This window comes from Anomaloglossus baeobatrachus, chromosome 2 (genome assembly GCF_048569485.1).
Source record: "Anomaloglossus baeobatrachus isolate aAnoBae1 chromosome 2, aAnoBae1.hap1, whole genome shotgun sequence".
Lineage (NCBI taxonomy): Eukaryota > Metazoa > Chordata > Amphibia > Anura > Aromobatidae > Anomaloglossus > Anomaloglossus baeobatrachus.
In genome coordinates, this window is record NC_134354.1 from 566,529,270 (window position 1) to 566,546,320 (window position 17,051).

At 39.7% G+C, this 17,051-nt stretch overlaps 1 protein-coding gene across 5 annotated transcripts in view; it reads right to left on the reverse strand.

Moving 5' to 3' along the window:
* Nucleotides 1-17,051, reverse strand: part of FARP1 (FERM, ARH/RhoGEF and pleckstrin domain protein 1) — a 292,161-nt gene that overhangs the window by 37,857 nt on the left and 237,253 nt on the right. For 4 of the 5 annotated variants that reach the window (XM_075336730.1, XM_075336728.1, XM_075336727.1 and 1 more), the window contains exons 14-17: nt 10,362-10,549; nt 10,142-10,231; nt 8,002-8,135; nt 4,372-4,453 (exon numbers count right to left, since the gene is read on the reverse strand). In XM_075336730.1, the coding sequence (XP_075192845.1) occupies nt 4,372-4,453; nt 8,002-8,135; nt 10,142-10,231; nt 10,362-10,549 (494 nt within the window). The remainder of the gene's footprint in view (nt 1-4,371; nt 4,454-8,001; nt 8,136-10,141; nt 10,232-10,361; nt 10,550-17,051) is intronic. The other variant, XM_075336729.1, reaches the window with a different exon arrangement.

Here is a 17,051-nt window from a genome sequence, read left to right on the forward strand (position 1 = left end):
AAACAGAGCTCAATCAGACGTTCCCTAGGAAACAATGGGAGCGTTGTTTCAGTCTGACCCACAGGTCAGTGGTGGCCACCAGGATGCAAGAAACCAGCTATAAAATTCTTTCTAGGTGGTACAGGGTCCCAGCATCTCTCCATGCGTGGTGTCCCGAAGTTCCTGATGCGTGCTGGCGCTGTGGAGCGCAGGGGGGCACCATGTCACACATCTGGTGGTACTGCCCGAGCTTGTCGGTCTTTTGGAACAAAGTGTTGGTGGCCATTCAAGAGGTCACCGGGATTGTAGTTCCCAGCCGCCCAGAGGCAGTTTTGCTGTACATCTTTAACATATTCGAAAAGGTCTATGAAAAAATCTATCCTAGGTCACCTCCTCCAGGCTGCCAAAACAGTGATCCCACGACGTTGGAAGGATCCTACCCCCCCTACGCTGGATGAGTGGGTAATGAAGGTGAATGTGATTCACCGAATGGAAATGGTGATGGCCCAGTCACGTGGGCAGACGGTAGAGGCAGCCACCAAATGGTTTCAGTGGGAATCATTTCTGTCTGGTAAAAAATTTCTGGAACTAATCTAACCTCCGGAGGACAGGTACCCTGGCCCCCTTGATCTTTAGATAATATACTACCCTTTTGACAAGTTTTGGTCCAACAGACAATGTATCAGTCCCAGTCGCTGCGCACGACTTCCTTTCCTTCCACTTCTTTCTCTGACACGCTCTTTTTTCTCTATTCTTCATGACTGCCTCTTTTCTTAAGCTTTCTTCTTTGTTTCACTATTTTCTATGGTTTAAAAATGATTATCCATGTATTCTTGTAAGCATCCATATTCAATTATGAAGCCCATGATAGTTTATCGTTCAGACTATCGATGAATGCTATTTGATGCAGCATGGTTTTGTGTTCTTCTTATGTATGTTTTTTGAAAATTTCAATAAATCTTTAAATTGGAAAAAAATTATTATTCTAAGATCTATTGATTGAAATCAACTTTAAAATAAACGTTGTTCATTTGAAAACCCTTTTAAGTGAGATGAATCTGGGCTATAGTGTGTAAAAATAGAGGCAGCCTAGAATGGGTGTTAAAAGTGGTGGGACCCAATCCTCAGGAGCAGTCCTTAGCAGCTCTGTGTAACTACTCTCCTGATCTGTACACATAATGGAAAATATTATTCTATACAACTTGGTAGTGCACAATGTAAAGTGGAAATTAATTTGAATTTTCATGTTATTCTTCTCTTCATTTGATCACTGATACAGTCATATGAAAAAGTTTGGGCACCCCTATTAATGTTAACCTTTTTTCTTTATAACAATTTGGGTTTTTGCAACAGCTATTTCAGTTTCATATATCTAATAACTGATGGACTGAGTAATATTTCTGGATTGAAATGAGGTTTATTGTACTAACAGAAAATGTGCAATCCGCATTTAAAAAAAATTTGACCGGTGCAAAAGTATGGGCACCCTTATCAATTTCTTGATTTGAACACTCCTAACTACTTTTTACTGACTTACTAAAGCACTAAATTGGTTTTGTAACCTCATTGAGCTTTGAACTTCATAGGCAGGTGTATCCAATCATGAGAAAAGGTATTTAAGGTGGCCACTTGCAAGTTGTTCTCCTATTTGAATCTCCTATGAAGAGTGTCATCATGGGCTCATCAAAACAACTCTCAAATGATCTGAAAACAAAGATTATTCAACATAGTTGTTCAGGGGAAGGATACAAAAAGTTGTCTCAGAGATTTAAACTGTCAGTTTCCACTGTGAGGAACATAGTAAGAAAATGGAAGAACACAGGCACAGTTCTTGTTAAGCCCAGAAGTGGCAGGCCAAGAAAAATATCAGAAAGGCAGAGAAGAAGAATGGTGAGAACAGTCAAGGACAATCCACAGACCACCTCCAAAGACCTGCAGCATCATCTTGCTGCAGATGGTGTCAATGTGCATCGGTCAACAATACAGCGCATGTTGCACAAGGAGAAGCTGTATGGGAGAGTGATGCGAAAGAAGCCGTTTCTGAAAGCACGCCACAAACAGAGTCGCCTGAGGTATGCAAAAGCACATTTGGACAAGCCAGTTACATTTTGGAAGAAGGTCCTGTGGACTGATGAAACAAAGATTGAGTTGTTTGGTCATACAAAAAGGCATTATGCATGGAGGCCAAAAACACGGCATTCCAAGAAAAGCACTTGCTACCCACAGTAAAATTTGGTGGAGGTTTCATCATGATTTGGGGCTGTGTGGCCAATGCCGGCACCGGGAATCTTGTTAAAGTTGAGGGTCGCATGGATTCAACTCAGTATCAGCAGATTCTTGACAATAATATGCAAGAATCAGTGACGAAGTTGATGTTACGCAGGGGATGGATATTTCAGCAAGACAATGATCCAAAACACCGCTCCAAATCTACTAAAGCATTCATGCAGAGGAACAATTACAATGTTCTGGAATGGCCATCCCAGTCCCCAGACCTGAATATCATTGAAAATCTGTGGGATGATTTGAAAGCGTTCTGTCCATGCGACCATCAAACTTAACTGAAATGGAATTGTTTTGTAAACAGGAATGGTCAAATATACCTTCATCCAGGAACTCATTAAAAGCTACAGGAAGCGACTAGAGGCTGTTATTTTTGCAAAAGGAGGATCTACAAAATATTAATGTCACTTTTATGTTGAGGTGCCCATACTTTTGCTCCGGTCAAATTTTGTTTAAATGCGGATTGCACATTTTCTGTTAGTACAATAAACCTCATTTCAATCCAGAAATATTACTCAGTCCATCAGTTATTAGATATATGAAACTGAAATAGCTGTTGCAAAAACCCAAATTGTTATAAAGAAAAAAGGTTAACATTAATAGGGGTGCCCAAACTTTTTCATATGACTGTATGCTGCATAAGTCAAATTAGCAGTATTAGTATGAAATGTGTGCTTTCATGTAGTTTATGCTTTAATAAAATGATTTAAAAAAAGGACTAAGTGTAAGGTGAAGGAAGCAATACAGATGAAATTAATATTTTACTACATTTTTCCAAAATGACTAATCTTATGCAGTTCACTTTCCTCTGTAGAAGAGAAACTATTGCAAATACATAGTTTACCAATTTGTCAAACATCTGAAGGATAGATAAAAAAATATTTTTAAAAAGTTAATTAATGTTGAACACAATGGGAATCTGTCAGCAGGTTTTTGCTACCTAATCCGAGAGCAGAATGATGTAGGGACAGAGACCCTGAATCTAACGATGTAGCACTTAGATTACTGTGTGGAGGCGTTCTGAAACAATCAAATTTTAGATTTAGTCATATAGTGGAGCTGAGAGAGATGTTCCTGCCCACATCAAGCTCTCTATAGAGATTGTACATTGACAGTATCAGAGGAGGGGGAGTGCTGGAATGCCATGCATGTTACATTGTAATCCAAGCAAATAAACAACAGATTGCACCTTGACCCTTAATTTTCTGTGTTAACCCTTGCAGCATGCTACCTTAAGTTTACATAGCAAAAACCTGCTGACAGATTTTTTTAATTAGGATACAAGTATTTCAGCCATGCTGAATGACCGATCTCACTGACACAACTTGTGTTCAGAAATGCAAGAGAAACAGACAGAACGTATCTAACCTGTCTGAATAATGATGTCAATAATTAGAAGGAAGAGGGGTGAGATGCAGTTACACAGATTAAAAAGGCCCCAAAACAAATTAGTATACACCTAGTGAGATCAGCAGTCATTCTATTTTGTATGTGACGTCCTGACTTTTCCCTGACAGATGATATCAGGTGGTAAAAGGGTTGGGCATTTAAGCACCTAACCTTCTTGTTCTCCAGGACATAAGACACCACCAGAGCTGTTTTGCAGTGGCTCTCCCAACTCAAACCATTGAAAACAAGCTGAATATTAATTTGCTTGGAGTAGTACAGAGAAATAGCTGCAACCCGACTGCTAATATCAAGTGTATTATGGTCTTAACAATCCTTAGCTGGCAGCACTCTGTATGAGGTCAGATACTCGCATATGAATAAATTGAATATATGAAAATAAAACTACATTACTGTTATGTAGTATAGACATTTAAAATGAAAGTACTTAACGCACAGATTGTCCAATTCAGTAGAGCCCATCAGCCACAACAAGGCAAACTTTCTATACATACCAGTAGTGCAGTTTAAATTTCATGCATTCAATGTTTGCAAACATTTTAGCATATACAGAGTGCTGCTATATTTTTTGGGGTTTCTATACTATGCAGCCATAATAGCTTGCACCTGTTCACACTTGCTTTATTCTATTAGTTGCTGCTATTTTTTATGCTTATGATAGAGATTAATAAGATTAACATTTTGTGGATGTTTTCACAATACCTTCATGCCCTGAATGTTCTTCAGCATAACATCTCCAATTTTCTGATTATCACTTTTCATATGCGAGTTGGACTTGCCTTCCCTGTCAAAATACAAATTGTAAATGGGAAAGAATGAATGTACATTGAAATTAATAGTATAAGTAATTTCAGAAGCAAGTACTCTGCAAAACATATTTGCAGCTAGATTAAAATAAAAGAATTGACATTCAAACTAAATAAATTAAAATATGATTTTAATGAAGCCATCCCATGAAGATTTTTTTTTTTGCTTTTTTAAATCTCTGTAAATGTGCATGTAGTGTAGTTCGTGTGTGTTAATATACTCACCTACTACTGGTTTCTCTAGTATCCAGCACTGTTCTGCTCCTCCTTTCAGTGACGTCAACTATCCAGACTCTGCGGGACACACTGAGTTCTGCGTGATCAGGAAGTGGCTTTTACAATGCAGAAGTGTCAGAACGTGGCCTCATAGGCTTACATTGTAACAAAGACTTCTGGTGCACATAGGACATAGAGCACATATTTTAAACTTGGGCGAATCTGGCTTGCAGGCTAATTTTATTTGGCCCGCAATGTCAGGCACCCATTTTTCTGTATGGAGAACTATGGGGGACCGCTATTCTCTATGGGGGACTATGTGGGGCCCATTATTCTCTATGGGGGACTATGTGGGGCCCATTAGTCTGTATGGAAGGCTATATGGTGTCCATTATTATGTTGGGAGGAATATGTGGGGCCCATTATTCTGTAAGGAGAACTATCTGTGGCTCATTGATATGTATGAAGGAATTGTGTGTCCCATTTTTCTGTATGGAGGTCTATGTGGGATTCGCAACTAGATTGGCCCAAAACTTTGTTCAAGTTTTTAACTTGGGCCCTCTGTGTATTTGAGTTTGACATCCCTGGCATATAGAGAGAGTCGGACAGTCTGAAGAGCTGTGACAGATGAAGAGCAGCGGAATGTTTTTGGAGAAGGTGGAAGTAGGTGAGTATATTAAAACATAAAACATTGAAGTATACTCTATGCACAAATACACAGATTTAGTTACTAAAATAGAAAAAAAAAAACCCACCTCTTTGGAAGAGTTTAACAAAACTGAAAGAAGATTCAGTGGAAAGGTATATGATAATGTAAAACAACCCCTGGAGAAAACTGTCAAACCACGGTTGCTGTTTTGTAGCTATCACACTTTGCCCATGTACAGATGTAATCAATTATTTTATATTGATTTATTGGATAGAAGATGGTTTTCTTAGTAAAAATGCAAAGCTATACAACTTCACAACATACTTTCTTGTCTAATTCCTCATGGTATTCAAGATGTTTTCTTGTAGTCAATAGTAACAGTTCATTTATCAACACTATATTGTGAGCAAGATTTGAGTCCATCAAATCACCATTGGAGGTAATGGTCTATACTCGAATGGTGGTAAGAGGTACAGGAGGAGTAGGATGTAATCCCAGATAATCCACAAAAAAATAAATCCATTGCACTGTCAATGTTGTTTAGCAATTTATTTGTGAAAATTCACATTGCCAAGTAGGGTGAATGCTGAAAAAGCGACATAAAAAAAAATGATGTTTTGACCCGTCTCAGCTCTTAAGTCATTAAGACGCTGGAAAAATAAAGAAAAAAAAACAAAAAAGGTGTGCTGGAGAGTACAATACAAGGAAGATCTTCTAAATACATACAAATTTGTCTCCAAATAGTTATGAAGTTGCATGATTGGATAAGATAAATGAAAACACCACATTAGTTGCTAAAATTGTATAATTGGTATTAGAACATAAATTACAAAATGTATTTTTTTGTAATAATAAATATAGAATAGAAAATAAAATTACATTGACAATATACAAAGCAATAGACTAACCGGAAATGAGGGATAACAGCGGAATCTAAATAAGGCACAATCTGCAAATATAGAAATCAAATCTAAATGCACAAACAAATGTATGAGAGGGCACTGGCGTAAACAGGGTGTCCTGCAGGTGTCAGAAATGAGGACTAGTTGTGGAAGAGACAATTATTAGTGATGGGTGAGCACTAAAATGCTGGAATGCTTGTTACTCGATTCAAGTTGGTCAGAGGCTTGGAAAAACTCAACGCGATGAGTATTATGAAAAAGTCAATGATTGGCCTGTTCTCCTGTCCGCCCACATAGAGCCAGCCATGAACAGAGTATTACCAGTGGGAGAGAGGGCAGGGTTTTTATTTTTGGGTCACACTATGTTGGAGAATGTTGTTTCATCCCCTGGGACTGGCTCACTCAGGGAGGTCTGCACACATCATGCAGTAAAGCAAGCCTGTGCATTGTGGTCGTAATTTAATGGAAGAAATATCCGAGCACCCGCAATACTTGGCCAAGCACCACAAGTACCCAAGCAACCTGATGCTAGATCAAGTAACAAGCAGCACGGTCTCTCATCACTAGTGATTTATAGGGGAAAAAAGCAAAAAAATGAAGATGAAGGACAAAAGAAATTGGGATGTAATATAATGAATTATAACATCGTAAATCGTACTATATTGTACAGCACACCCCTTGTTTGTTTGTTTTGTTATTTTGTCAGCGATTTGATGAGTAAGGGGTACTTCACACACAGCGAGATCGCTACTGAGATCGCTACTGAGTCACGTTTTTTGTGACCTCATTAGCGATCTCGCTGTGTGTGACACTGAGCAGCGATCTGGCCCCTGCTGTGAGATCGCTGCTCGTTACACACAGCCCTGGTTCTTTTTTTTATTGTTGCTCTCCCGCTGATAAGCACACATCGCTGTGTGTGACAGCGAGAGAGCAACAATCCTGAATGTGCAGGGAGCAGGAGCCGGCGTCTGACAGCCTGCGGTAAGCTGTAACTAAGGTAAACATCGGGTAACCAAGGTGGTTACCCGATATTTACCTTCGTTACCAGCCTCCGCAGCTCTCACGCTGCCAGTGCCGGCTCCTGCTCCCTGCACACGCTAAGTTAAGCGGTGTGCGCTGGTAACTAAGGTAAACATCGGGTAACCATACCAGATGTTTACCTTAGTTACCAGTGTCCGCAGCTTCCAGACGCCGGCTCCGTGCAAGCGCAGCGTCGCTTGCACGTCGCTGCTGGCTGGGGGCTGGTCACTGGTGAGATCTGTCTGTTTGACAGCTCACCAGCGACCATGTAGCGATGCAGCAGCGATCCTGACCAGGTCAGATCGCTGGTCGGATCGCTGCTGCATCGCTAAAGTGTGAAGGTACCCTAAGACCTGAAATGGGTCAAAACGTCTTTTCATTTGTGGCTTTTTCAGCATTTACCCTAATCATCAAATCACTCATCAAATCACCAGGACACATTTGGAAATAAACTGCAAAAAGCCTCATTGAAAAACTAGTGGCAGAGGTCTAGACAACTGTGAAGAAGGATACAGAAAAATGTTAAATACCGTAAGTTTTCATTGTACAATGAATAACATACAATTTGATCAAATTTTAAAAGACATATTAGCCTTTGCATGTTTCCCAATTCTAAAATGCAAAGCATTTTGTATATATTTTTTATTTGACAAAATAAGTTAATTTTCTTGAGATCATGCCAATTCAGTCACCAGGAGGCAACACCTCGAGAAATTCAGAAACAACAAATTTATCTTACCAAACGACAAGTCTCTGGTCAACTTCCTTCAGGAAATTTTGGTGGAATTTATGTAAGGGGTCAAAGTTAGAGAATATTAAGTTCTTCAGTTGCTCAGACATGGAGTCATCTTTGTTTGCCGCATTCTGAAACCACTGAAAGGTAAAAATGATATATGATAGAATTGTATATTGACGCGGAGACCTAGAAGTCTAAAAATGGTTCTGCAACTTTCTGTATTAAATATTTCACACCCAACTTAGACAAGTTATCTGAAAAAAATATAGTGATTTGGATGAAGATTTATTGTATGCCCATTTTCAGGGTTGCAAATAAGGGTGTCAACAACGACGTCGCTGCTACGTCACCATTTTCTGTGACGCTGCAGCGACGTCCCGTCGCTGTGTGTGACATCCAGCAACGACCTGGCCCCTGCTGTGAGGTCGCCGGTCGTTGCTGAATGTCCAGCTTCATATTTTGGTCGTCGCTCTCCCGCTGTGACGCACACATCGCTGTGTGTGACAGCGACGAAATCAAGGGAGCAGGAGCCGGCATCTGGCAGCTGCGGTAAGCTGTAACCAGGGTAAACATCGGGTAACCAAGGGAAGACCTTTCCCTGGTTACCCGATATTTACCTTCGGTACAAGCGTCCGCCGCTCTAGCTGTCAGTGCCGGCTCCCTGCTCTCTGCACATGTAGCAGAGTACACATTGGGTAATTAACCCAATGTATACTGTAGCTAGGAGTGCAGGAAGCCAGCGCTAAGCAGTGTGCGCGGCTCCCTGCTCTCTTGACATGTAGCACAGCGGCGCGTGTCATTATGATCGCTGCTGCGTCTGCTGTGTTTGACAGCTAAGCAGCGATCATAACAGCGACTTACAAGGTCGCTGTTGCGTCACAGAAAATGGTGATGTAACAGAGACGTCGTTGTCGCTGTCGCTATGTGTGAACCCAGCTTAAGGCATTACATAGATGGTCCTGATATCCAGGGCCCAGGAAAATAGGACAAAATACTACTCTGTTTACAAGGGGTTTGATAAACATTAAATTAAAGTCAGACAATCTTATGTTCTCTTATCTTATAAAATCAGATCAATTATGCTAATCGTACTCCAATCAGACTCTGATCAGAGTTTAATCAAAGTGTGGACAGATTTTCTTGGCTTTGGAGAAGACAGAAAAGAAAATTATCTTCTCCATTCTGTTAATGCTTTGAAAAATTTAGGCTAAATTCACATTTATATTGTTTTAAATCAGTCAGCGACGGATCCGTCGTTTTTTAGATGTCAACTGATGCAACGGATGTGTTTTTCACAGGATTCCGTTCACAGGAATCCTCTGAAAAAACTGATCCATCGCGTCCGTTACATCCTCTGTGGGTCCGTTTTTGACGGATTCGTCATGATCCGTTTGTGTTTGGGACAGCCCAGTGGGTGTCAAACATGCTGGGCATCCAGCGCTGGATTCTGTCGTAAGACGGATTACGACGGAATCCAGCACCACAGACAAACATTACAAGCTTGACGGATTGCAACGGATTCCTGCGCGGTGCGTTAATTTTGACGGCCCAAAAAACATTACATTCTGCGTTGTTTCTGCCCGGCGGTCAGTCCAAATATGACTGACCGTGGCGCAGTGGATGCACATCAGTCGCAATCCGCCACTAATACAAGTCTATGGGAAACAATGGAATCCGCCAAACGGATTCTGTTGTTTACCAGAGCCGCGGATTGCGACTGATACAATTTGACGGAAATGTGACCTTAGCCTTACAGAGGGAACTCGGACATGCCTCAGTCTGAGGATAAAAAAAAGAAAGAAAAAAAGGACTTTTGAACAGAGCCATAGAATAACATTAATCAGAGTGCGATCTGATGCTTTGTTAGATTGCACTTGGACCAAAAATATGGAGGTGTAAACAAGCCCTTTGAGGGAAGAAACTCCCAATAGGCCCAGACCATATGACTGCATGGGCCACATGTTCCATTATACAGACCATTCTGTATCCATCTATTTAGTACATATCGGTGCATAAACCATTTAGAAAAATGAATCTAGAATTATAACAGAAGGTTCAACTAGATTATAAGTTGCACTAGTCACACCCTACATATTTGTTGGAGTCAAGGATAGTTATGCCAGAAGGCAGGAGCAGAACTTACTACCGTAATAACTTCAAGGTCTTTAAGGTAAGTGCATTCTGTAGCAGAAACCTCCTTTGCAATACAGTAGGCTTTGTCTGTGGGAAATTTCTGCAGAGAAAATATTTACACAATGTAAGTACAATATTAAAACTGTTAAAGTAGACGATAAGTGTATTTGTCGTATAGCTATGGCTTGGAAGCTCTTATTTACAAATATAGGAATAAAAAAAAAGTCTACCTTTTTACGGCTATCTTCCTCATCATCCGTTCTGATGCAGATGGGTTCATTCAGCAGTGGACTTATTAGTGGAGAAGAAGGCTTCCCATCAGGACTTAAGTTCGGTGACAGGGTGGAGTTCACTACAGTCGTTCCTCCTTGAGAGTTGATAGATAGTTCTGAAAGGTGTGGGCTACCTGTTAAAGAACCTGCACAAAGCAAAACACAGAAACTTCAGTGCACCATTTTCTTCCAAGCTCAGTAACATCCATGCCTTACAACAAGACTAAAGTACAAGCACACTGGGAGAAATGAACTGGGCTGTGATATACGTCAATGACAGATCCAGTGATTAGATCACACAATAACTGTCAAGCAATTAAAATGTACAATTATTGTTTATTGTAATATTTAATAAAAGTATAAATGTCATGTAAAGTAAGGAGATGATATATTCTTTTGTGCAATTTTATCAGAGCATAGTATTTCTTTTCCAGTATGCAACTATGACTATCCAATATAACATTTACAAGTTTGTTGAAGCTACTTAGGCATTTTTGTATATAATCCAATGGCTTTTAATACCATGTCATTATGTGGAGCATACTATTTTATAGTAATGGAGCAGCAAAGCAACTACTGAATACACATTTGCTACAAAGGATCTAAACGGAAGAGACTTTCTATCATACAAAACTTCATAGCATTCACAAAGTGACAGGGCTGAGCAAACTACATTACCAGTACTACACACAACAGACGTTGTATACCTTTTGCCGCCATTCCATTCATGCTCCATTGAACGCTTGTGACAGAAATCCTAGCACAGCTAGTCTACGCTCAGTGAAGAGAAATGGCAGATGAAAAGCAATGGCAATAAACAAATGGCACATCATGTCTTTGGAGAGGTGAAATGAAAACCATGAGTGCACTTAGAAGAAAACCTGAAATACCAGTGCCTGTGAGGACGCAATACATAAGTGCATTGTGATAAAGGTAGGGGGGAAAAAAAGATCTTTAAAAATTTTGGTTCTGCATTTGCACTAAAAAAAACAAAAAAAAACCCCCAGACATTGCACAAATGTTATCAACTAGTCAATTCTAGGGACAGTTTAGAAAAAGGTGCCATTTGTGTATGACTTCTGTCCATTACTTTAGTTGTGTACACATAGTGTCTACTTTTAGGTCTAATGACCAAGTGCATGTGCAATGTTTCAGAATACTGGATCAATAAAAGGTACAAATATCTGTATGAGAGGTAACAGCAATCTTGTCCTGTGTGCTGTCATGCGCAATTTGGTCATTTTATGTGACAAAATATATTATCTTCAAAGCAGCTTACAATAAGCTGCTCCATCTAAATAGTTAAATCTGAATGCACAGTTTGCAATTGTGGTGGTGTAGTAATTTGTGTATTATATTTAGTTTTTCTGCCCAAAGCAGACAACAAATATTATTAGAGGCTTTATCTTTATAAATCCATTTCCAGTTTAGCTTAAAAATAAAAAATCAGTTTGAATAAAGCCAAAGTGTGAGGATAAGCTACTATGAGGTCACAGATAGTCCAAATGACCTCACTTCAGCCAGTTAACTTTACGAAGATCCTCTCACTTTGATAAAGTTATAAGAGCAAAGGGCTCAAAGTCAGTGTCTTTCTTAGTACGTGCAGGCAACTCCATGTAAAATCAGAGAATTCAGCTTTGACTGTACTCACACAAAGGTTTTCTGCAGCACCATGATACTGCTGCTTAAAACTTGTGTTTTTGATCTTAGTAAACCTGGTTTCACACTACGTTTTTTTAACATGCGTCTTGAACGTTTTTTTAACGGAAAAACGGATCCAGTGCAAATGCGTTTTAATTTCAATGCATTTGCAATGGACTCACGTCAACATGCGTTCACCTGCGTTTGCGTGCGTTATAGTGAGGATCCAGTGACTTGCAGCTTTTTAACTTTTTTCAAAAACGCTATTTGTAGCGTTTTTGAGCTGCGTCCAAATACTGCAAATTGCTGGATCCTGACTATACTGCACGCAAATGCAAGTAAACGCTGGCATGCTGATAGACAGGATCCTGCTTGCTCTACTGAGCATGCCCAGAAACCAGCCTGGTGTGATCAGTCTCTCTCTCCCCCTCCCTCTCTCCCCCACCTGAGAGCTGCAGAGACTCGTAACCATTGTAAACATCGGGTAACTTGCTTGGATACCCGATGTTTACCTTGGTTACGTGTGCAGGGAGCCCGGCTCATAGCAGCTGCAGACGCTCATAACCAAGGTAAATATCGGGTATCCAAGCAAGTTACCCGATGTTTACCTTGGTTACGAGCCTCCGCAGCTGTCAGATGCCGGCTCCCAGTCTCAAGTTCAGTACCCCTCACTCCCGATCACATGACTCCAATGCCCACCCATAAACTTCAAGTGACAGGATCCTACAAAATAACACATGCGTTTGCATGCGTTTTTCTCTGCAAAAACAGGAACCGCTTTTGCAGCAAAAAAACGTTCATGACGCATGGTAAAAAAACGTAGTGTGAAAGCAGCCTTACTAACGAAAGACACTTAGTGTAAGAGAGCTGCGGATTGCTACTCTATCACACGGGTTAGATCTATCCATAGCTGATTGTGGAGGTGCCAGGTGTTGGAACCCTACCAGTCTGTTATTGAGGACGGGTCATAAATATCCTAGTACTGGGAAAAGCCTTTTATCTGTCCCTTAGCCCAACACAATACTCACCTAGGACCTGTTTTATGATCATGGGAAAGTAAGGCGAGTCAATGGCCTGCAGAGGCATCTTATGTTTTTCCCTAGAACACAAGTGTTATTTAGCAGTAACAGAACAGTGCAATATGAAAGGGCTGTGGATGAAGGAACACTAAGTGTATATGCGCACACTGCACTTTTGTTTCTCTATCGAAAAAACGCACCCTCTGGCAGAAAAACGAAAGTCTGGTCGAAAAAATGCATCAAAAAAACGCATGCATTTTGGTGCGTTTTTACCACTACCTTTCTTTTAACATTATCAATGGCAAAACGTAGGGAAAAATGCAGAAATGGAGTGACATGCAGCTTCTTTTTGCTGCAACCAAAACTGCAGGCACAAAAAGAGGCAACGTGTGCACAGTCTTTCCAATTTCGCAAACTTTTCTGGGGAAGGTCATACATGCAGTTTAGGACCACAAAATGCACCTAAAACACAGCAAAAACAAAGCAAAAAAAGCAGTGTATGCTCAAGGCCTAAGGCTGTGTCCGCACTTTCCGTTTTCACCTGCGTTTCGGAACCGTATTGAACTGCAGCGTTTTCGTGCCAAAATGCACGCGTTTTGATTTTCCAGCAAAATCTATGGGAATTGTTAATTTCTTGTCCGCACTTTGCGTTTACAAACGCAGTGTTTAATTTGCATAATTTTGGGCAAAAACTCAGGGTTCAAAGAAGCAGCATGTCAATTGTTTTTGCCATTTGGGCTGCATTTTGCTAACATTGAAGTCAATGAGAAGTTGCAAAAAGCAACCAACATAAAAAATCCAGCATTTTACATGCTTTTTAGGTGCAGAAAACATGCGTTTTGGACTACATAAACGCATGCGTTTTTTACATCAAAATAATGAACGGATATGTCCCTTTACACACACACATAGTCCGACAATTAAATTAATGAAAAATATTAATTTATTTCTATTTTAGCGATAAATAGTATAAAACCGCTCTAATTATATGAAATATAACTATTTTCGTAATTATTTAAAAAATTATGTGTTCCTTTTTTTTCCCTTTTTTCATAGTGTTTGACTGTTTAAAGTTTATTTAGCACTGTCTTTATGTTCAAAACGCATGTGTCTAAACGCAATGGAAAAGCATGTAAAAAGCGCTAAAAATGCGAATAAAACGCGGTAAAAACGCATGCGTATTTACCGCGATTTAGTGGTCAAAAGCAACTTTGGTAAAAGCAATTTCTGCCAGAGGATGCGTTTAGAACTGCAACTAGGACGACGCAAAGTGCGGACATAGCCTAAAGGTACCGTCACACATAACGAGATTGAGAGATCGCTGCTGAGTCACGGTTTCTGTGACGCAGTAGCGATTTCATTAGCGATCTCGTTATGTCTGACATCTACCAGCGATCAGGCCCCTGCTGTGAGATCTCTAGTCATTGCAGAATGGTCCAGGCCATTTTCTTCAAAGGTGATGTCCTGCTGGGCAGGACACATCGCTGTGTTTGACACTGTGTTACAGGGTCACAGTGACTGCTGAGATCGTTATACAGGTCGCTACTGCGACCTGTATCGTTCCTGCATCGTTACTGTGTGACATCTCACGAGCGACTTACCAGCGATCCCTATCAGGTCGCATCGTTTTCGGGATCGCTGGTAAGCCGTTGTGTGTGACTGGGCCTTAAGACTACAAAAAAAAAAAAAAAAAAAGTCTGAACTGTTGTTTGAGTACTAAAGATTTTGTGTATGTTCCTGCAGTAAAAACATTGGCAGATGAATGGAAGTGGGTTTAAAGAGGGGGATTACGTAAAAGGAATTGTCTTTCTTGTTAAAACAATGATCTTTCTTTGTATTTTGCCTAACATGTAGGTAATATTACCAATGACCCCAAAGATAGGCTGCAACAGTCATGTGAGCATTACTACTAAGCCCAGCAAATGTCTGAAGTAGTCACAGGCATCTACTGCACATCCTCTCCCCAGGAAAAGGGACCATTGCAGCATCTGCAACAGATCAACAATGAATTTAATTACACTTTTGTTTGTTTGCTTTAAATAATTCCCGCAGTCTGTTTCCATTGTGAAAACACTAATATATGTGTGTGTGTATATATATATAGATATATATATATATATATATATCATTCAATCTCATAAAAAAACAAAGCGGTAATGTCTTGCGGTTGGCTGGAGGACAAATGAAACCCTAAAGTCTTGACGGGACAGGGTTGAGTGAGCCTTTTTGTCATATTGCAGTCGGAGGCAGGCTTTTGCTGTAGCCAGTTGTCTTACAGTCAGATACAGTGATACTGAGGAGGGGGAGGGATATCTGAGCTCCTGAGACAGTTTTTCTTATATATTCTTTAGTTTAAGTGTAGGCAAAGAGGTTGATCAAACAACAGAGTTCTGTGCATTTTCTGTGTTTAGCGCTCCTTGTTGGTGTGAGTCTGCTGGGAAGGTTACACCTGACAAAAAAAAGGTTGCACACAGGAAAACTAAACAGTCACTCATCTTTAGACCTGCTCATGAAGTTTACTGTATAAGAAATAATATTATGGCTATGTGTTTTCTTCTAAAACTAATACACAATATTCAAATCACACTTAAGAGATGACACAAATGAAGTGTCAGTTTTATTAATGCTAGAGAACAGTAGTACAGTGAAATGCTTTGAAATGAGAATATCACAAGTACTGCAATGTAAATAAAACTATCCTATAGAGATACATATAAAACATTCACTCCAGATTGTAAGAAAGTGGTACCATGCAAACAAAATGGAAATTCAGAAGGAAATTTAAAATTAAATTGGTACTACGAAGCCCTACTAAGAGATCACCCTTGCACCAACACTTTCACAGACAAAACTGTCAGGCAACGTGTGAGTATATATACCTTTTCATGTCTAACAATGTAAAACAAATATAAAACATGCGTTATCCTTCACAAACAGTACCTACCCCTTTAACTACTATATACCCACTGATGGTGAAAAGAAAAATGATCTGCAAATTGTATTTTTCTGTTAAGAATTAAAAAAAAGTTTTCACTGTACACATATTAAGATGCCCAAGCACGTTACATGTAAGTTGGACGAACCAACTGATTTCTCTGGGAACATCAAACTATACAACAAAAGCCGGGGCGTGCTAGCTTTCCCTTTAACATCAGATGTTGGGGGTGGGGCAAGTAGGATGAGTCATGTTGGATTTCAACATGCCCCATTATTGTTTCGGCACGATAGAAGCTGGGCCAGTATTCTCAGGACTCGAATTTTTCCCGTCGCCCTTATGAAATCGCATGCATTCAAGTGAATGAGGGACTCGAAAACAACAGCTGATGGTTTGATGCTACCCAAAGCATGTAGGCACCTTAGGATAACAAGAATTGGAAAATCACACTACAAAACTAAACCTTCTTCCACAATAGATAATTACATTGTTTAAAAACTAATGAACAAGAGCATACAGCTCTCTTCACAGTGCAGTCATGGGATTTATCTTTACATTCTTTTTCATGATATGTTTTGCAATGCATCACATGGACTTAAAATGTGTCCATTAGGTTTCAGTTTAATAACTAGAAGATAGAGCAAATCAGAAAGCTCTTCTAGCTGCCAAAATGCAATAGAAAATAGAAAAAAATCAAGAATGCCTAGGCCATGGGGTAAAAAAATTGTTTAAAAGAACAGAGTCCTCAGTGGTTGTATCAACCACTGAGGACTCTGTTCTTTTAAACAATTTTTTTATCTCTACTGGCTAACACGGTACAAAGATATATTTTACTTGTATAGGCCATGGGGGTATTTTAATGGTAATGCAAGCTGACAATAATAATCCAATCTTTATAGAGTTTCTTTAAAAAAATTGCATGACTGAATGTTTTAAAGTGTCACCCTTTCGGAACAAACTTTGAATTATTATGTATTAGCACTATATCTAATATGGTTTACAGTTTAAATATATAACACTGCTTTAGGCCTCCTTAAGTTGGGCTATGTTCTA